At 51.3% G+C, this 21,824-nt stretch overlaps 1 protein-coding gene across 1 annotated transcript in view; it reads right to left on the bottom strand.

Annotated features, from left to right (window-relative positions):
• PLXNA2 (plexin A2) overlaps positions 1 to 21,824 on the bottom strand; it is a 229,328-nt gene that overhangs the window by 59,266 nt on the left and 148,238 nt on the right. The window contains exons 7-11 of the mRNA XM_043923288.1: positions 20,314 to 20,467; positions 19,517 to 19,613; positions 16,286 to 16,400; positions 6,111 to 6,311; positions 4,241 to 4,337 (exon numbers count right to left, since the gene is read on the bottom strand). Coding sequence (XP_043779223.1) covers positions 4,241 to 4,337; positions 6,111 to 6,311; positions 16,286 to 16,400; positions 19,517 to 19,613; positions 20,314 to 20,467 — 664 coding nt within the window. The remainder of the gene's footprint in view (positions 1 to 4,240; positions 4,338 to 6,110; positions 6,312 to 16,285; positions 16,401 to 19,516; positions 19,614 to 20,313; positions 20,468 to 21,824) is intronic.

Genomic DNA, 21,824 nt, shown 5'->3' with positions numbered 1-21,824 from the left:
TCTTAGCAGTCGTTTAAAGGCACGACAGAAAATATTGTTATTTAAGAATTCTGGCTCTAGATTAAATTGGATCAGGGCTTTCCTTGTGGCTTCAGCACTTTCTAGCGACGTGACAAAGAATTTAACTTCTTTGAGCATTCAGTATCTAATCTGTAACTCGGGGATCAGTCAATCAGTTCAGTTCAGTTGCTCAGTCATGTCTGACTCTTTGCGACCCCATGGACGGCAGCACGCCAGGCCTCCCTGTCCATCACCAACTCCTGGAGTTTACTCAGACTCATGTCTGTTGAGTCTGTGATGCCATCCAACCATCTCATCCTCTGTCGTCCCCGTCTCCTCCCACCTTCAATCTTTCCCAGCATCAGGGTCTTTTCCAAGGAGTCAGTTTTTCGCATCAGGTGACCAAAGTATTGGAGCTTCAGCTTCAGCATCAGTCCTTCCAATGAATATTCAGGACTGATCTCCTTTAGGAAGGACTAGTTGGATCTCCTTGCAGTCCAAGGGGCTCTCAGGAGTCTTCTCCAATACCACAGTTCAAAAGCATCAATTCTTCGGCACTCAGCTTTCTTTATAGTCCAACTATAGTCTCACATCCATACATGACTACTGGAAAAACCATAGCCTTGACTACACAGACCTTTGTTGGCAAAGTAATGTCTCTGCTTTTTAATGTGCTGTTTAGGTTGGTCATAACTTTTCTTCCAAGGAGCAGGCGTCTTTTAATTTCAAGGCTGCAGTCACCATCTGCAGTGATTTTGGAGCCCCCCAAAATAAAGTCTGTCACTGTTTCCACTGTTTCCCCATCTATTTGCCAAGAAGTGATGGGACCAGATGCCACAATCTTAGTTTTCTGAATGTTGAGTTTTAAGCCAACTTTTTCACTCTCCTCTTTCATTTTCATCAAGAGGCTCTTTAGTTCTTCTTTGCTTTCTGCCATAAGGGTGGTGTCATCTGAATATCTAAGGTTATGGATATTTCTCCTGGGAATCTTGATTCCAGCTTGTGCTTCATGCAACCCAGCATTTCTCATGATGTACTCTGCATATACATTAAATAAGCAGGGTGACAATATACAGCCTTGATGTACTCCTTTCCTGATTTGGAACCAGTTTGCTGTTCCATGTCCAGTTCTAACTGTTGCTTCTTGACCTGCATACAGATTTCTCAGGAGGCAGGTGAGGTGGTCTGGAATTCTCTTCTCTTTAAGAATTTTCCACAGTTTGTTGTGATCTACACAGTAATCATTGTTTTTCGTGAGGTTTGAATGAGATGTGGTATATTCAGTGATTAACACAGTGTCTGCAACATAGCCTATGTTCTATACATGTTTATTATCTTTTCTTTCAACTCAAGCTACATTCTTATGCTGCTGCCTCTGTTTCTGGCACACATGGACCTCGCTGAGAGAGGTAAGGACTGATTTCCCCATTTCAGGCAAAAATGAAGCTCAAAGAGAGAAGTAAGGACTCTCAGAGTTTAAAGGTTAGTGTCCTAAGCTGGGACACTCACCGTTCTGCTAGCACGCAGGTCCTGAAAGGAGGGGGGCACACAGGGGACCTGGTGGGTCTGGGAGAGGTGTCAACTGGGCTTTCAAGTAAGGCCACGTGCCTGGCAGCGTGGAGACAGAGCTAGCCCATAAGGAAAGAGGGTCGACGCAGTCTTGTGGATGGAGAGAACATCCCGAAAGAGGACAAACTGGCTACTTTTGGAGTCTGCAGATGCTTTTGGTTTTGTCTCTCACTGACTCAGAAGCCCTAGACAGGCAAGCTGGCAGAACTGTTTTGTGAGCCTGAGGCTTGGTTGTCTGCTGGTGTTTTGAATTCAGAGTCCCAGGAGAAATCCTCTAGAAGTGGGATACTGGGAAAGCCCTTTCTCAGTTCTGGCCAAGCACACAAGAGCTCGCAGGCCTGGGTGGTGTGCATCTGGAGGCCAGGGACAGGGCCCAGGGGAGGGGCATTTTTTTATTCTTCCATGGGTTTATTCTTCCACTTTATTCTCATCCTGTTCCTCTGCCTTGCCAAGCATTCCTCAATCCCAGCAGCAGAGACTACATTGAAACATCCTGATCCTATGGTTTCTTACGGTAAAGGGCAGGAAATGGGAATCAAAATGAACAGGTCCACACTGCATTTATCAACATGCACGAATGGTCCACATATAATTTCTCATTTGATGCTCATGATGGCCCCCCACTGCCCAGAGAGTGAACTTGGGACGTAGACAGAAGCAGTAATTGGTGTCAGTTCACCTAGCTATCAGTGAAAGAGGCAGAATTCGAACCCTAGTTTGCTGGATTATGGAACCTTAGTCCTTAAGCACCATGACTTTCTCTACCCAACACAGTGCATTAGCCTCCAGGGACAGCGAGGCCCTGGGTGGGAGGTGAGCGTGAAGACACTATGGCCCCTGCATTCAAGGAGCTGCTTAAAAGTTGTTGGGTGCCACAAGGGAGGGTTCTGATGCAACAGCTTGGATGTGGCCATTTTTTTCCTCTAAAACTCCAGGTGCAAAGGCAACCTCTGGGAACTAAGCCCAGATTCTCAGCAGGCGAAATGTCTATCTCCTGGCACTGAGAAAATTGGGCCTGGGTATGAGGAGAAATAGAAGAAGAATCTCCCAGCCTGAGCTCTGACTTTGATGGCAGCATCCGGCACAGGGACAGAAGCATCTGGAAGAGATGCTGAAGCACTTGCAGGTCCTCCCAGGGACTTGGTCCCTCTCTGTGCCCCTGGGTTGACCTCAGCCTGAAGGACAGGCTTGTGAAAACCCTAGCTAACTGAAACGTGACATGGGGCTCATGGCTCAGGGTCAGAGGACAGGGTTCTGGGGGAGGAAGTTTCACATCTCACAGTGGCCTGAGCCATAGGAGGAAGGACGTGAGCTCCAAAATGAGACTGTCTGGGTTTAAATCCTAACTCTTATTATTTGACCCTTGGTCCACTTCTTTCTTTTTTCAACTTCATTGAGGTGTAACTGACAAAAAAAAAAAATTGTACAATATTTAAAGTGATAATTTGATACACTACAGAGGGAAAAGATTCCTCCCATCTAGTTAATTAATAGATGTTAAGAACACACAGATGTTAAGAACATTAAAGTTCTACTCTCAGAGACACACAAAAGTTAAGAACATTTAAGTTCTACTCTCTTAGCAAACTTCAGTTCCATAACACAGTGATATCAACTAGAGTCACCATGCCATAATTAGATTCTTATTCATCTTAGGGCTGGACGTTTGTACCCTTTTACCAACTTCTCCCTAGTTCTCCAACTGTCCAACCACTTTTCCACTCTGTTTCTGATGAGTTGGGGCATTTCCCCCCGACCCAGATTCCACATATAAGTTATCCTACACAGTCTTTGTCTTAAACATGGAGCACTTTATAAGCTTGCATCATCTTGTGCACGGGTCAGGCTGGTCTCTGCCTTCTTCCAATTTTAGTGTCCGTGTTGCCAAAGCCAGCAGTCTTGGTCCCTCTCTCAGCTTCTTTGGGTCTTAGTTCCCTTATCTGTCAAATGACGATAATGCTAGGGCATCCTTCTCAGCCCTATGACAATTAGGAAAAAAAATCCTAAATAAATCACTCAGTGAGTGCCTAGCCAGAGTGCTCATCAAACTGGAGTCACTTCCGTTACTCTGGAGAGCTGGGAGGAATGCTGCACGGAGGGCAGCCGACTGGGCACCCAGGAGGACCTCCCCATGGGTTTGCAGGACCAGAATGAGGCCCTTTCATGGAACGCCCCCTCCTGCATCAGCCCAGCTCCTTCCTGAGGTTTCCTGCAACAGCCGTGCCCTGGAGTCAGCCAGCTGGGCCCTCCCACCTGCCTCAGGACCCGGGAGCCGATTGACAAGCCTTCTTTGTACAGAGACTGAGGCCAAAGACAGGGGAACCAGGTCCTCATTGGGAATAATATCTCCATTTCCAGAGAAACCGGCAGGACGTTCCTGCCTGCTGTTCTCCTGGGCAGGTTCCACAGACACTTCAAAGTCTCCTGGAGCCAAAGGAACAGGCGATGAGCCGGCAGCCACCCAGCGGATGCTCTGGTTGCAATAAAACAGGGTTCCCAACAGGACTCCTTTGATGGCGCCAAATGTTGCTTTAGGTGCCTCTGAAGAGCTCCACGGACAGGGGGAGTGTATTATTCATGGAACTGCGGCCGGCCGGCTCTGATCCCTCCAGCCCTGGTCTTTCTCAGGGTCAGGGAAAGATCAAAACTCGACCCGGAAGTAGCTGCCTACCTTTCAGGTCCTGAGGGTTGTCAATGATGAAATTGCCATTCCACACCACAGCGAAGTCCACGGCCAGGTTGCTGATGTCCATGCCGTCGTACTGGTACTGTGGGGAGAGGGGCAGGGGCACATGTCACGAGGAATTCTATCCCAGGGAGTCAGGGTGCTGCCAGCATCTCAGGGTGCCAGGAAACAAACCAGGGACTCTGGTTCCCTTTGGACCGAGAGAGAGGCAGATGGAGAGACAGGAGCTCCAGGCACGGTTCACATCATCCCTACGGTGCCTTCCTCCGACTCCCAGTCATGGATGCCAACAGGATCCCGCTCAGACCCCTTTGCTGGCATTCAATACCTCCTATGATCCAATCCAGGCTTAGTTCTCCAACCTTCGCTTCCACAGCTTTCCTCCAGAAACCTCTGGAGCCCCTGTCTCCGAGCAAGCTCTCCTAAGCCCCTCGCTGCATCTGTTCAGTTCACATCTCACAAGCAATGCCTCCCCTCTCCCGACAGCCTCCAACCTTCAGCATCTTACCTCTTTTAGCCTGGCTCAAACGCACCTCCCCCCAGGGGTCTTCTCTGCCCTCCCTCCCAGCCCACCCCATGCTCCCCGTCCCCTGGTGTTTGGTCTTGAACCTGGCACTTCCTGGGATCTGCACTGCATTTTTACCCACGGAAGTCTCTTAGGAAGTCCACACACCGCTCTGGACGCCCCGCAAAGCCCTGACATAGCACGTGCATAATGAACGGCAGTGCCTCGGCAGTTGATCGGCCGGGCCCTGCAAGGCCCTTTCTTTCCGCGTGTGAGCTTTACTTCGGTCACCAGTCCACTAGGGACCGTGCCCAGAGCTTTGTGGGCACACCTCTGAGCAGCCCAACCCCTGAAGACTGCCAAGCTGCAGCCAGGAGTGGACTTCCTCCCAAGCCGATCCCGCCCGGGGCCCTCAAGACCTCAGACACATCAGAACCGCCCCTCTGGTGGTCCAGCTCCCGAGCCTCAGTGGAGACCCCCCGGGACTCCCAGCTGGGGGGGCTGCCCGGCCTGGCCACACGGCTCCCAGGGCCTGTCACCGTCAGCCCGCCCCTCTCCCCGGCTTCCCGCCGCCTTCCTCCCTTTGTTGTGCTCCACGGCTTTCTCATCTCCCACCTTCCTCCGGTGTTGGGCGGTCTTCCACCGATTACAAATTCTATCAAGCGCCGGTGACCTGCGAACCCGACAGCTCCCTGATAAGAGGCCCAAGATTCTCTTTATCGCTCGCAGGCGAATTACCTTCCCTCAGCAACTTTGTCACATTCCTCCCACCGCCATCTCCTAGCTGACCCCCCACAGGCAGAGACAGGGAGCTGGCAGATGAAAAGATCTTCTCTGGGCCAGCAGGATAATGAAACACCTTGTGGGGCTCTCCGTCTGGCATTCGGGATCGGTTTAACCCTTGCTGCTCTTGAGGTTCACTGTGTCCTCCTCCTCCCCACCCCGCCGCCCCCCGCCATGGCCTTCCTACCTCCCCTGGTCCCTTCTGCAGCTTTCCTCCCGTGTGGTACCCTCCCTGCATCCACTCCCCGAACCGGGGCAGGCTCTGGGGTCACATTGACTGGTGCTAAAAAAGTTTCACCAAAGGCTTAGAGGTACTCTTTCAACTCGGAGAGGGCGCAAAGCCCTCAACTTAAGCCACGGGGGTCCTTGCAGCCCTCCACTCCCTCCATCACCTGCCCTGCTCTGCTGAGGAAACCTGGGTGTCTGTATACACTCCTCTGTCTCTGCGGACGTGGGTCGCTTGTGGACTCGGAAGGTTCTAGAAGCTGGGGGGAGGCCAGGCTGAGGCCCTGGCTCAGGTGCAAGACAAAAGCTGGCTCTGGCTGGCCTGGGCCCCGGTCCTCTTACCGAACTGTTCTGGCACTGGACGCTGGAGCTGTTGAAGCGCAGGGCGGGGACCCGGTGGACTGCCCCCTGGATGTTGAGGACGCATTCATAGCCCCGCTGGCCGGACTGAGGCTGGGGCAGGTTTCGGGCCTTGAGGGTGATTGGCTTCACTTCCCCAACTGGTATCAGGATCTCCTCGGTGGGGACCAGCTGGGGGCAGTCCTGGGGAGCAAGCAGAAGGCCTCCGTCTGGTCTGTCCTGGCTCACACCTCCCTACTCCCCAAGCCCGGGTTGGGGGACAGGCCCTCGATGCCCAGCCAGACCCCCTGCAACCAGGCGGGCTGCCCCTGAGGACGCTCCTCGTTTAAGGGGCACGTGGAGTTGGCAGGGGACGTAAGACCTATCTCTTAGCTCTGGGGCTTTGAGATCATCATCCCCAGCCCACAAGTCATCCTGAATCTGGTGCACATGTTACCATTGAGGAATTAAATTTTCAAGCCTTGATGTGGCAGGTTGCGGAAATTTTATCTCCTGAGACACAGGATAAACGAGGCTCCACACGTGCCTGTCCCCAGCCTGGACGCCCCCACCGCTGGTTGCAACTCCCCACTGGGCTCCAGCTCCCCACCCGCTTGCACCGTCCGTGCCCAAGGCCATCTGTTATCGGCAGCCTCAGCTCCCAGCTCTGGCTGAGCAGTCTTTCCAGGAGGTGGATAAAGCCCCCACTACACCCACCGCGCCCCCTCCCGCCCCAACTAGCAATACTCTAAACGCTTGCTCAGTTCATTACCAGGCCTGGCGTGAAGACCATGTGGCTTTGGAAAACAAAACAGAAACAAAAGAAACTCTTGGTGGGCCCAGACTGCGGGGAAGGACCATGAGAGAGGCAGGACGCAAGGAGGAGAGTGATGTCCCGCAGCTCTTCTCCCAGAAGCTGTTTCTCTGCCAGAGGTCAGATGGCCACCTCCCCACAGCTCCACACCCTGCCCACTCTCTCCCTCTCCGGGAGGACATTGCCCAGTGGCCTGGGGCAGTGAGGACACGCAGCCTCTTTCATGTGCAACCGTGTCCTGTCACCAAGGATCAGCTGGGCCAAGTCTTGAAGGAGGCGCCTATTTCCTGGTCCCCTTGTGATCCATGGTGGTGGTGGTAGCTCTTTAGGGATGGACGGTGTAGGGCTGTTCTGTTGTTCTCCTGCAGAGGGCGCTACTGGTATTTAGGTGGGGGTCAGGGCGGGATGGTGAACTTCCTCAAGGGGTGGGACCGTTTAGTTCAGTCGCTCAGGTGTGTCATATTCTTTGCGGCCCCATGGACTGCAGCACGCCAGGCCTCCCTGTCCATCACCAACTCCCAGAGCTTACTCAAACTCATGTCCATCCAGTCCATGATGCCATCCAACCATCTCATCCTCTGTCGTCTCCTTCTCCTCCCGCCTTCAATCTTTCCCAGCATCAGGGTCTTTTCTAGTGAGTCAGTTCTTTGCATCAAGTGGTCAAAGTATTGGAATTTCAGCTTCAGCATCAGTCCTTCCAATGAATATTCAGGACTGATTTCCTTTAGGATGGACTGGTTGGATCTCCTTGCAGTCCAAGGGACTCTCAAGAGTCTTCTCCAACACCACTTTTCAAAACCATCAAGGTGTGGGACAGTCTGGAACACTAAATGGTACTTCTCCAATGCCTGAGGCATCCCAGGAAAGAAGTCCTTGGTACCACAGGAATGTTGAACAATGGACGGCCTGGGGTGGCAAGGTGGGGGAGGGGGGCAGAGGCAGGGGCTTCTGGCTCAATGTGGGTTTAAGCAGTGGGCCTCAGAAAGACGTTCTTCACCGTCTGGCCCCTGCGTCCCTATTACTCTGAGATTCCTGTGCATCGAGGTCCAGCCATACCACAGAGGAATTTAAGATTAGACCTGAGGAGTCATTGCCCTCACTCATCAACCTCTGGTCCTTTGAAGATGCTTTTCTCTCTACTGGAAACACTCCCCCTCCACCCCTCATCTTCCTCCTGGCCCCCGACTCAGCCCTCTTTAGTTGATTACCTGGTAATTGGCCTTCAAACTCAGCTCTGCGGCTCCTTCTTTGTAAAGCTGCCCCCGACCCGGACCCCGTCCCTGTGCTGGCAGGTCCCAGATCCTTCCTGACCCCCGGGCCCCCGGCTGACTGCACTGAGCCCTCACAATTGCGGTTTCCTGCTGACTTATCCTCCTCACGGGCCTGTGAGCCTTGAGGACTAGGCTGCATCTTACTCGCTTTATCCCCATTCCTGACATTCCTGACATGTAGTGGACAGCTGCTCATGGCTTGTGGGAAGGTAAGTGGAAATCAAGGAAGTAAAGCAACAGACAAAACTATCTCAAACTCTCCTTTCGGCTCCAATGTCCCAGATTCTTCCGAGATGAGGGTAAATCCCTGTCTTCCGGACATCTAGAGACTTGGGTGGGAGTTTGATTCCCAAAGCTGGGATTGATTTGGTCACTTTCTGGAGTCACAGGATTGCTAAATTGGTATGTCCGTTTCTAAGGAGGAATCCTGAGGATTTACGAAAAGCTGGGTCCAGGAGAAGTTTGCCACAGAAGCCTGCCTAGGAGGGTCTGGCAGAACCTGTGGGGTCATGGAGCCATCCCTTGGTGCCTGCCTGTGAGGGCACGGGGCAGGTCTCCACAGGAGACAGCATCACGAGGCAGCCCCAGAACAGATGGGGCCCTGTTTAGAAGCAGGTCACTCAAGCTGCCAACCCATAAACGTGCTCTTTGCTGTACTTTTACTTTCATTCCCCGAGGGCACGCTCGACAGAGTCTTTCATATATTTATAGCCAAGAAAAAAAAAAAGTGAACACGACTTTAGGAAAACCCAGACATCCCATAGAAAAGGAGATACTATTTCCTGTTAGTAGCTAAAAATCCTCATTGAGTCTAATAAATCAGAATTTTAATTTAGACTGGAAATAAGACTGAGGTACAGCAAGGGATGTTTGCGTGTGTGTGTGTGTGTGTGTGTGTGTACCTGTAAGAGAGAGAGGGAGAGAACAGATTTTCAGAATCAGAACTAGTTGATATATTGTAAAGGATGACCTGTTGTTTTTCACCTCTAACGAGCTCAGAGAACAAATTCAAATTTCACGAGCTGAGTCTTTAAGACGTACTTTTGGGAGTATGATGTCTTAGGGTATTGAACAAGTTTGTAGAATCTTATTAATCATGACAAAAATACATGTATGCATGTGTACATGCATAAATACACACCTACATACCCACATACACCCTCATCTTTCGGGCTGGGTTGTCTGATTCAGCCTGAAAGTTGAAGAATCATAAGTAGACTTTATGAGTACTTTTATGTATTTTTTAAAGAGATTCTAAAATTTTATTAAAAAAAAAATTCCCATGGTCTGCTGTTGCAGACTCTCTGGGACTAAGCTAAAGTGTGATGGTTAGGGGTTTCCAAATGCCTAAAGAGGGTTCTGAGACTGACCCTGGAGAAAAGAATCTCAGGCTTTGCTTGTTTTTTTGGCTATTTCTCTCGGGCCAGACAGAATCACATCCTTCCTTGCATTCTCTAGGGCAAAGGAAAGATGTGGCTGGTACCCAGGTGTACTCTCTTCTCCTAGGAAAGAGGGGATACACAGACTCCTTGGGTTATGAGATGGTTCTGCTGACTGTCTGGAGGTAGCAGTGGGTCTTGGGTGGAAAAGGCAGTGGTGAGGGTTGAAGGTGCGGGAGATAGAACATCATCAAGCTGTTGGAACGTCAGTTCCTCTGGGGTTTGTGAAAGGTGACGCTGTGCTGTGCTGGCTTAGTCGCTCAGTCGTGTCCGACTCTGTGTGACCCAGTGGACTGTAGCCTTCCAGGCTCCTCTGCCCGCGGGGATTCTCCAGGCAAAAATACAGGAGTGAGCTGCCATGCTCTCCTCCAGGGAATCTTCCTGACCCAGGAATCAAACCGGGGTCTCCCGCACGGCAGGCAGATTCTTTACCGTCTGAGCCACCAGGGAAGCCCAAGAATACTGCAGTGGGCAGCCTATCCCTTCTCCAGGGGAATCTTTCTGACTCAGGAATTGAATCGGGGTCTCCTGCATTGCAGGGGGATTCTTCACCAGCTGAGCTACCAGGGAAGCCTGTGGAAGGTGATAGGTTTCATCAACTATAAAAGGCCATTTCCAACCTGTTTGCTCCTGGGAGTACACACACACACACACACACACACGCACACACACGCTACCCCCTTCATGCAGAGTGTGAGGACTGCTGTAAACACTGCGGAAGACACTGCTCCTGCAGACCCCCAGTCTCCTGAGTCACCTCTGGAGGCCATTCTACTCTTCCCTCTGCCTCTAGGTAAATGGGCAGCAGGATCCCGCTCCTTAGCAGCAAGCTGAGCTTCTACAGAGATGAGCAGATGTCCTGCTTGGGGACATCGCAGGGCAGGGGTGGGTGAGGAGGAGGGGACGTGACTGGGGGGGGCAGGACCTGGCCCTGCAGCCCGATGGACAAACCTCCGGGCCGCATGGTCCACCTGTGCTTCACCGGCTCTCAGCGCGGGGGACCCTTCCTTCAGCCCCGGAAACGACTGCTCCCACGTGCAAATGACATTATCTTCACCCACTGGACTTCAAAGAGAGAGAGCAGCCCGCATCCGGGTAAGCTAATCGGATTTATGTGGTTCTATCTTTCCCCCGGGACCGGGCGTAAAGGAGATATTTATGTATCTACATCTCACTAGGCCTGGTTTAGCCATGGTGGGAGATGAGCTTTTCAAGTTGAAAGCCATACATACTCTGGCGCACTCCCGCTTGCAAACACCATGTCACCGCTTAATCTGGCCCAGGGGGGCCCAGATTTCTGGGACCCCATCCGAGACCGGCTGCACTCTGAGTGGGGGAAAGGTCTGGCTTATGAACTTAAAAGCACTTAAGAGATGGCTCAGTTGAAATTCAAGCTCCTCATCTACAAAGCGGGCGTCCCACGTGGCGCTAGTGGGTAAGGAGCCCGCCTGTCAATGTAGGAGTCACTAGAGATGTGATTTCCGCCCCTGGATTGGGAAGATCCCCTGGAGGACAGCATGGCAACCCACTCCAGTATTCTTGCCTGGAGAATCCCATGGACAGAGGAGCCTGGTGGGCTACAGTCCATGGGGTCGCAAAGAGTCAGACACGACTGAAGAGACTTACCACACAGGCATCTATAAAATGGGGCCAGTAATACTTGATAACTCTAGGTTGCAGGCAAGAGGGACGTGAAGGTCTGTTGTCAGTGGTAATAAACTGGATTAACCATGTTAATATTATCACCGTATATTTCTCACGTGAACGCAGGATCAGAGGACTTCAACTTATTCAGTGCCAACTTGGGAACACTGCATTTCTGCATTTATGTGAGGATCATAGAAAACTGTTTAAATTTATCAGTTTATTCATCTAGGACAGAATTTACTTCATAGAATAGTTACAACTGAGATTAAAAAGATATATGCATAATGTTGCATATATAATAGACTCTCAACAAATGCTAACTATTAACATGTTTATTTTGAATTGCATTCACTCTAGGACCTCCCTGGTTCCTCAGACGGTAAAGAGTCTGCCCTCAATGCGGGAGACCCAGGTTCGATCCTAGAGTCGGGAAGATCCCTGAGAGAAGGAAATAGCAATCCACCCCAGTATTCTTGCCTGGAAAATCCCATGGATGGAGAAGCCTGGAGGGCTACAGTCCATGGGGTTGCAAAGAGTCGGACACGACTGAGCGACTAACACTTGCACTTTCACTTAGCTCAGCGGTTCCTGGTTTTCAGGACTAAGCCCGGGATTGGTCATCAGCCCTTTGGAAAGAAGTAGGCAGATGTACCTCACATACTGGCCACCTTTGCATCTGGACGTGGTACTACTGACCTGTCTTCCATGGGCGGTTTCCATCTGTGCGAATGGATTTGTGTGGGTCCCTCTACACCTGGGGTTCCCCAGATGGCACTAGTGGTAAAGAACCCACCTGCCAATGCAGGAAATATAAGAGACGCAGCTTCGATCACTGGGTCCAGAAGATCCCATGGAGGAGGGCATGGCAACCCACTCCCGTATCCTTGCCTGGAGAATCCCATGGACGGAGGAGCCTGGCGGGCTACAGTTCATGGGGTCTCAAAGAGCTGGACATGACTGAGCAACTGAGGACTACACATACGCACTCCACACCCCGAACCCTCATGACCAACAGCACAGAGTCTGCTTGAGGTCAGGCCTGCAAGTGTAGCTGAGACCATGAAAACAGACAAGCGAACGGGTCCTGATTTTCTGGAGAGAGCGTCCTATACTCTGCCTGTTTGGATGCCTGAGTTCTCTGTAGCCTTAGGCAAAAAAGAAAAAAAAAACTAAAATTTTAGCATCTTGGTTACTACATCTGTCAAATATGAATTATGTGAAACTGCAGGTCTGTTGTGAGAATCAATTGAGATGCCATATGTCAGTGGTTCTCAATCTTCGGCTTACTCTGGGATGGGGCCCAAGAATTTGAATTTCTAACAAGTTCCCGAGTGATGCTGAGGCGGTTGGCCCCCCTCCCCCACCCTCCTGTCACAGGCGAGAGAAATGCAAATGTGTGATGTCTTAGCCTTGCTATACAAATCAATGGAGCTAATCAGTTATGTATTGTTTCTAAGAAGTAGATAGATGTAAAATTTTGGTTCAAATTGCAGTGGGGCCGGGGGGAGGGGGCTTACTGGAAGCATAAAAGATATTCTAGAAACCCCAAAGGGACAGCTTAGGGATCTCCAGTCCCCAGAAGAACATGAGGACGCCAGGAAGGACTCCCGACCGAATGAAGGAACCTCACTCAAGCTGAACACGCGCACCTCTGTGGTTCCCCCCATTTTCCGGATCGGGGCTTCCCCTGAAAGCAAACTTCGGACAGCAAGCAGCAGGGTCTGGGGGCTGTCAGCTGGGAAGTGATGTGTGAGGGGCTGCGGCTCTGCCATCTCCTGGGGTCCTGCCTCCCACTTCCCGTCCTGAGCTAAGTCAGGAGCCTGGGGGGCCCGGGGCTGCCCCTCCAAGAAAGCACATCCCAGGGGTGGGGCCTGGGGCCTGTCAGCAGGGTGAGGAGGAGGAGATGTTTCTCTCACTTCCAGGAGCAGACATTAAGGAGAGGAAATGAACATGGAGCGAGCCGGGAAGCCTCTGGCTTTCTCCCCAGGGCTCTTTTGGTTTTAATTTAATCCTGACTTGGGACGGCAGCCGCCTCTGCCAGGCCCGGCTCTCTGGAATTCTTGAGTTACCCGTGGCCGAGTCCAGGGACTTCTAGAGCGCGTGAGGGAGGCGGCAGGATCCAGCTCGCCCTCTGGGCCGCAGCCCCTGGCCCCACACGGGGCAGAGTTCCTGTCTTGCTGGGTCTCCCAGCCCCTGGCACGCGCTCCTGGCTTGCAGGTCCCATCAGGCTCGGCTTTGGGTTTCTCTGGGCCTGAAGAAGCCCAGCTGCCAGGAGAAAATGAAGCGGCTTCTCATCCGGATGTCCACATCATCTTCCCTCTCTCTCGGCATTCTGTGGGCCTCCTCCACTTATTTCATCAACCAAGTAAGGAGGTTAAGGGCTTCCCTTGTAGCTCAGTCAGTAAAGAATCTGCCTGCAGTGCAGGAGACCCGGGTTCCATTCCTGGGTGGGGAAGATCCCCTGGAGAAGGAAATGGTAACCCACTCCAGTATCCTTGCCTCGAAAATCTCATGGACAGAGGAGCCTGGCGGGCTGCAGTCCACAGGGTCGCAAAGAGTCGGGCATGACTGAGCGACTAACACTTACTTACTGACCTAAGTTAGGAGGTTAGAAGTGTGAAGGTCAGTTTCTGAGGCCCTTCACTGCCCAGCCTTGGCCTCAGCGTCACCCTGCTCCTGGCGTCTGGCCTCCCCTGGCCGTTGTCCTGCGGAAGCCCAGGCTGGGCTCCCCCCCACTCCCAAACTCCCTCGGCTTGTGAGTCCTTTCCTATGGGTGAGAAGATGGGCCTGAAAGTGGTCTCAGCCTTCTGCAGGACCCCGGTACTGGGATTAATTTCCGATGCCCACTAAGACCAGCATGGCGCTTTCTGGTCAGCTACTTCAAAGCATCGAGACTGGCTGGAGGAAAGGCCTTCCCTGGAAGGTGCTCAGGGCCCCAGAGAACTGGCTCCATCCCGCGGAGGCACCTGTGGTTGGGTCTGCCTTAAATACCGCCTGTGGGCACCATCTGTGTGTCTCTCTTTCAAGACAGGCAGATTTCATTTTTTTTCTAGCTGAATATGACATATTGTTTCAGAAGCTAAGAAGAATTCAAGGCCGTGTGTATGTGTGTGTGTGTGTGTGCATGCGTGCGCATGTGTTTGGGAAACCTTTCAAGGCTTACTTTCTTCTTAAATTAAAAGTTAAAAAAAAATAGCTTTATTGAGGTATAACTGGGCTTCCCAGGTGGCTCAGTGGTAAAGAACCTGCCTGCCAATACAGGAGACCCCTGGCTTTGACCCCTGGGTCAGAAGATCCCTTGGAGAAGGAAATGGCAACCCGTTCCAGTATTCTTTTCTGGAAAATCCCATGGACAGAGGAGCCTGGCGAGTTACAGTACACGGGGTTGCAAAACAGTCAGACCTGACTTAGCGGCTAAACAATTGACAAATAAAATTGTAAGGTATTTAATACTGATGAGCCTATCACAGGGCAGGAATAGAGACGCAGACAGAGAGCACGGACTTGTGGACATGTCGAGAGGAGGAGAGGGCGGGACAGATCGAGAGAGTAGCACTGAAATACTTACGCCACCATGCGTGAAATGGGTAGCTAGCGGGAAGCTGCCGTAAAACACAGGGAACTCAGCCTGGTGCTCTGTGACACCTAGGGGGGTGGGATGGGGGTGGAGTGGGAAGGAGGCTCCAGGGGAGGGGATACAGGGACCTTTAACGGCTGATTCACATCCTTCTACAGCAGAAGCCAACACAACATTGTAAAGCAATTATCCTCCAATTAAAAAAAATTAAGTGTACAACACGATGACATGTTGACCAAGGTGCGCTTTCTTGGAAGCAACTGGTAGTTCTACCTCGATTAGGAGAGACAAGAGACTCTTTCTTGACATCTTAGACAAGGAGCTCCAAGGAACACTTCCTATTAATGATGTTTGTTTAAAGTGGTCACTGGTTCCTCGCATAGAGGAAGCAAATATGAAAGCATATTTCAGGCATGCATGCTACAGACTTTCACTGAAAAAGGCCCTGAGGATTTAATGATAAGACGTAACTCCTGTCTTTAAAGAGGTTGTAGTCTAGTGTAAGAGGGAGACAGATAAATGTCACAGCATATTTGTACATGCTACACAGTCACTTACTTACATTTACGGATTTCCTAAAAGGCAGAATGAGATGGGGATGTATATTCATGCACATGTGTGTTTGTGGGAATATGTAAGGTCTCTGCAGTTGTTCAAACCCAACTACTGGCCACCCTGGGGCATGAAAAACATTAGATATGAGAAAAGGACTTTGACCCAGCAGGCTTCATTGTCCTAAGGCCTACCGTGAGCTTTTAAGAAAGTGAACCTCAAGGAAACATCACTGGGTGGGATTATTTATTGGAAAGATAAGAAATTTAATATCTCCCTGTGTTGATAACAAAGGTGGAACTGGTCTTAGGGATGGCACATCGACAGTATCATAAAATATGACTTTAGCAAGCCTGGGTTCTTTTCACCAGTGGACTGCCTCTCTCTTCTATAAGGCCACCTACTCAGTCATACAAAAGAGTCAAAGAATCATTGAATTTTAGCCTAGGAAGAGAGGCTGGCATGAAAGAGTGGTTGAGAGTGAATGTTCTATTGAACTAGACTATGTCTGCAGCCAAGTAGAGGGCTTAAAACTCAGAACAAATGCCATTCTCTACACTCTTCTAGACCGTGGAGTCTGTTTGGTTGGATATGTTTCCTCTGAGCTTTCAGTCTGAGCCCTCGGCTCCCCTCGAACTTCTGAATGAATACAATTCTAGGAGTCTAGCAAATACAGCACACTTCTCCTTCTCGGGAGTATTTGCTGCCATTTCTTTTTTTTTTTTGGCTTTATAATACCAGGGCTTTGTAACCTCTCTGGAAGAAGCCCAACATGGACCAGGGCCAGGAGATGGCCAAGCTGTCAGACTGACCATCTGAAAAGGGAGGTCTGCTGAGATTCACTGGGGATGTTCTGTGCCTGGATGAGCCCCGCTCACCTCTGAAATGTTGATCCGGCCCTCCTGGAAGGAACAGGTGGTGGGGTCATGAGTGCAGAGGTTTCGGTATTTGCACCAGTGGCAGCGGAAGGCGCTGTTGACACAGGACAGGCACCTGCAGAGACACAGACGGCAAGAGGCAAAAGGGCGAACCCACGGGGAGCGAGGGTGCCGGGGCCCACGCGCCACCATGGAAGTCTGACATCCGAGTCTCATTCTCAGGGGGTGGACTGGGGGGCATCCCCAGCCCTGAAAATTGTGGCTTCTCCCTCTAAGATGCTCAGGGGACCAGAAAATTGCGTCCAGAGTGGGAATGATGTTTCCGAAAGCAGTGGAGTGCTAGAGCTGGTCTGTGTCAGCTCCTGGCAGCCAATTATTCATATTTTCAGGAACGTTGCAAGCGGGTCATTGACATGATAGCGGCTTGAAATGAGCCACAGAGGGAGTATTTATGCCATAGAAATTGGAAAATGCCACCTAGTAAGCTTTTCCCCCTGATTTCTGATAGCTAAACATTTGCCAGCCTAGCACCACTTATAAGAGGGAAGAGCCCAAGGAGGGCAGGGATAGGAACTGGGCCGACCTGGTTCCCGTTTTGCCTCTGCCCCTGCCATTAGGGCTGCCCCGAGTAAGTCACTTCACCTTCTGAATCAGATTTTCTTCGTCTGTCTGTACTAAAACTTTTCTGTCCATTCCATGGGGTTATTTTGTGTCAAACGAGATAACGTATAGGACATGGTTTTGAAAAATACAATGCTAAATGTGTCATTTTTAGGGGCTTAACTTATCTGTTATTTCAAGCTCTTAAATCATATTTGAGTGTTCACAGTTGGGTCCTATCACCTGTGTTTTGGAGTTTGAGCGGAGTGAATGGCATCAACTGATAACTCTGCCACCCTCTCCAAGTAGCCAGACGTGGTAGCGACAGGCTGTGTGTGGCTCCTGCCTTTCTCGCCAGGTAGGGCGCCTCTTTCCCTCCGGTTTCCCCTGCATTCTGTGTGTATCGTCTAGGTGCCCTGTGTGCGGTCAGACCACCATCAGGGAAATAGGTTCGGCCGGTGGAGTTGTTCTGCTTGCTCTTTGCCTAGTCCAGTCTTGTCTCCACTAGACCAGCCCGGCAGGCACACGGCCAGGTCTGCAAACTGGCGCCACCTGCTGGGGGGCTCTAACGGCTTTCGGGCAGATGGGGTTTGATCCAGGGGCCATTGGCTTATAAACCACAGGGGACTGGGCGTGTTTCCCCGTGCCAAATATTTTTATCCCCTTCTAGATATGCCCAAAGTCATTTCGTTCTCGAACTTAGGCCAGATGGATTGGGTCTTCCTCACAGCTTACGATTCAGCAAGTAAATCACAAAAATGGATCAAGGATGATGAGATTAGGATTCTTCGAGAACAGGCTTGTTGTCGACTTGCTAATTTGATGACCTCCAGTGGAGCACTTATTCCCTCTGGGCCTTAGTTTACCGCAGTAAAAGGAGAGGTTTGAACTCAATCCTGTGACTTATAACTGGAAGGATAGATAAGACAGTGCTTGGCAATAAAATGTCAAAGATACTTGCTTTTCTTTCTGCTAGAACTTGCTGCCTGTGACAGCATCTCCACTGCCACGGTAATCCACGGTTGAAAGTGGTGACATCACACCGGGTTGCCGTGGAGATGAGGATGTTCTCACAAGCAACTCGTTCCATCACCACTGCACCGGAGCGTGAGAGGGAGGTCGGGGAGTTCCCACTCCAAGAAGCTCGCAGTTCCCAAAACAGGGTTAGCTGGGATTGGAACGCAGGGCTTAGGGGGCGATTTTATCCGGTTCAGCTTCTGCCACATACTACCTTGCCTTGGCTCCTCCCAGGCCACTTTTTATCACTTATTCTGTCTTCTCGGCACATCTATTGATTTGTCCCAAATGGGTCCAAGCGACGTCTCCTTCCTTAGCTACTCTGGAGACCTGAGAACTCCAGCAGATGATTCCCATCATGAAAATCCAGATCAGAAAAGGGGAGATGAACGAAGCTCATTTGTCTATTTTAACAGCTTAAAGGTTCCTTTAGGGCTTAGCTGCTAACAGGCCCTTTCCCCACACGGATAGCTGGGCCCATCATGGCCACAGCCTGGACCCTCAGACTTGACGCCACTGGAGTCCTCAGGCGGATCCTGTCCTGGGCAACAGGAAGGATGGGTCCACAGAACATTCCCAGGTACTTCTCCCTCTGGCCTGGAGCTCTTGGTTGATCTCTGCTTTTGCCTATGACCAGGGTTATGTGGCCCTTACGTGGCCCTATTACAGAGACCCAGGTCGCTCTTTTTCTAAATCAAACAGTGCATGAGTTTCCAGATGACATGGAAAGAGTCTCAGTTTCACTTCAAGAGAAGACGGGCAGAAACTAAGTGTGGGTCCCTCTCCTCCACTCCTGGCCCTGATTTTTACTTATGAAATGCACCCAGCTTCCGGCACAGCTCTAAGTACCCACAGCATTCAGCTGCTGGACGTGGCTGGTGAGGTCAGATGGGCGGCACCTAAGCCCCTCTGGGACCGATGGTTGGGTCTGGTTTTCCCTTCCTCCTTGAAAAGCTGAAGGCTCAGTGTGGACCCCGGTAGAGTTGAAAGCCTCCTCGCCCTGCCCCAGCCCGGGTCCTTTATTTGGTCCCCAGCCCGGCCCCTTCCTCTGAGGCTGCCATCTCTGAGTCCTTCTTCATGTGCCCATGGATGATGTGGCTAAGTTCCGCCGGCTGTCAATCTCCACGTTCAAAGCCACCACCCACTGGCATAAAAGGGAGGACTTTTCTTCGGGCCCCTGGGCCGTGACTTCTGTTTCTACTTCAAACCCTTTTTAACTCTTAGCTTGAGAGTTGGGGGTAGGGTGAGTTGCAAGGGAGACTACATGTGATCAGAGGCTGTGGAGAGTGTAATGCTGTTCAGTTTGGTATAACTGAATAAACGGAATATAACTGAAATATTTATGGGGCACTTTACGCTGTTCTAGACAAAGTGCCACGTCTGATCAGGAGACTGGGTGGTGAATGTAAGACAATTCTTGTCCTATGGGAACTTAGGAAAACCCCCCACACATATCCAGACCCAGGGCAAGGCAGGCGGCTTCTGGCCTGGCCTGCCCATGACCCACTTGCTCACCAGTCTCCTCGGACCTCATCTCTAAGGGAGGGTGCGGGTCTAGGTGGCCTTCCCGCTCTGACCCTGAAGGATTACGAGTGCCGCTAGGGGCGTGCTTACAGTTGGTGGGCGCTGCAGTTGTAGAACTTGAACTCAGTGCTGACGAATATCTTCCCTGTCTCCTTGGATCTCAGCTGCAGCTCTAGCCCAAACCAGTCTGGAAAAAAAGGGGAAAAAAAGGAGAGTGTTACAAGCTGGGAGCCCAGTGGAGAGGCTGGGGCTAAATCATTCAGCCACTCTGGGGCTCCCATGGGGCAGTGATGGCAGATGGAGCTTTCCTGAGTCCTCTTCCAAGAGAGTCCCTATCATCCTTCTGATGACCAGCCCATCACTGAGACCCAGACACCGCATGCCCCCCTCTTAGGGAGGAGGTGATGGATCAGATCCTACAGAGTCCTCTGCCTAGGTTGAATATGTTCAGTTACTGAAAGACTGTTAGAAATATCAGGTCACCAATATAAAAATAAAACAAAAATATATATATATATATATCAGGTCAAAGCCTCTAAAAGTCCACAGTTCTATGGAGAGAACCTACTAAAAACCACTGGCTGAAGCCCCTGCCATTCCCTGAAGGGAAGGGAAGTCTGGAAAAACTCTTATGCACACTGTGGAGGCTTAACCCAAACGGGAGACAGGGACCTCCCTCTTCCGGAAATTTCCTTGGGGCATGACAGTTTGCTTTCAAACTTAAATGGGTTTATAAGTCAAATGAGTGTCTGGCTTAAGAAGATCTAGTCAGGCAGCTGCCAGTCAGTCTGTGCCGGCACTTGCCACCCTGTCCCCTGGGTCCCCGACTCTGGGCCAGCCTGATCGAGCAGCCCGAGCATTCAACGCCCACTGCAGACGCTTCTTACCCTGATCCAGAGGGATGACAGGCACGTCCTTGGGTCCCGGTGAGATGCAGATGACCTGGCTCCCAGATACCTGTCCCTCTACCTCCGTCAGGTTGCCAAAGGCACAGGAGATGCCCACAGACAGATCGGGGGCATCGCTCACAACCAGGCTGAGCTGTGGGCGGAGCAGAGAGACGATGCTGTGGGAAGGCCCCGCAGGGCTCGGGAGACCTGGGCTCCAGGCCTGGCCCTGCCGCTGTCCACTTGCTCACTCCTCTCCCTGACCTCATCTAGGAAGAGGATGTCAGTCCAGGAGACCTTTCAGCTTTGACACGGAGCCGGTACAGTAGCTCTGCGAGGGGTGTTGCAGGGTCAGTGGTCTCTATTATTAATATTACTTTTCAGTCTTGTCCAGAGTCATAAAGCACTGGGGGGAGAGGAAGGGATGCTAGGGGTGGGGGAAGGTCTCAAAACCCATCTCAGCCTGAGCTCGTTTTGACATGAAACCACAGAAACTTGAAAGCCAGTCATGAATTGAGCCCGTCACAAATAAGCCTTAGCTCCGGTTCATAGGAGAACACGTGTCTAGCCTGGAGGTTTATAAGGCGTTTACCACTTGGCTGGCTCCCCTCCCTGGCTGTCACTCAGGGGCTGCCTACCAAGGTGGGGGGCTTCTATTCTCTGTCAGCCTCTGGCTCTCTGCCCCCCGAGTGCTCCCCGAGAGCAGGGCAGTTGCCTCACAAGACTCTTAGGGGAGCAGAGAAAGGAAGGAAGTGGACACCAATGCCCTGGATGATGTCTGCGGTTCCCTAGGCTTCCAGGGAGGCAGGCCAGTGGTCTGCAGGCTTTTCGAGTTTGAATATCTTCCTCTGAATGGTAAAAATATCACAGACTGTTACAAGAATGATCGAGGAACCATTTAATAGCAAAACACCGCTCTGAATTCCATGTCCTCGGAAGTGGGTTTGTACTAAATGACGACAATATGATATCTAAGTGGTGTTGGACACGGGAGGTGAGGAACGTGACACCCAGTGGGGAGTGCCCAGGGGGGTTCCTGGTGGCAACACCCTGTGTCCTCCAAGAAGAGAGTCCTGAGGGAGGGAGGTCTCGCTTTGTCCTCTCAGGATGCCTGGAGGGCTTTCTCAGCCCCAGCGGCCATCACCTAGCCTCTCCATACATTTGTCTGCCGCTGAATCTCTGCCCCAGTTTCGTTTCCATAGGGCCAAGAGACTTAGGTACAAACTGCTGTTTGTTCCCTCAGCTCTGCAGGAGCTAAAACCTCCTGGTGGGGATGAATGAACGCAAGCCTTGGAAGGTTCATTAAGTAATTAGCATTCGTGAATGCCCATAAAACCTCCAGAAGGAAATAACCGTACAGGGCCCAAGGACTTGGAGTATTTGGGATTGCACCTAGACAGGTGTGGAAGGACTGCTGTATTCTCTTTAATATTCTCTTTCGGCACACCCCGTGAATTAAGCCTCAGTCTTTCTGCGTCTGTCTGTCCATCTGTTTGTCTGCCTCTCACATA

The sequence above is a fragment of the Cervus elaphus genome, chromosome 14, assembly GCF_910594005.1.
Source record: "Cervus elaphus chromosome 14, mCerEla1.1, whole genome shotgun sequence".
NCBI classification, from domain to species: Eukaryota; Metazoa; Chordata; class Mammalia; order Artiodactyla; family Cervidae; genus Cervus; species Cervus elaphus.
Note: the sequence above shows the minus strand (reverse complement) of the source record. Positions and strands in the feature narration are given on the sequence as shown.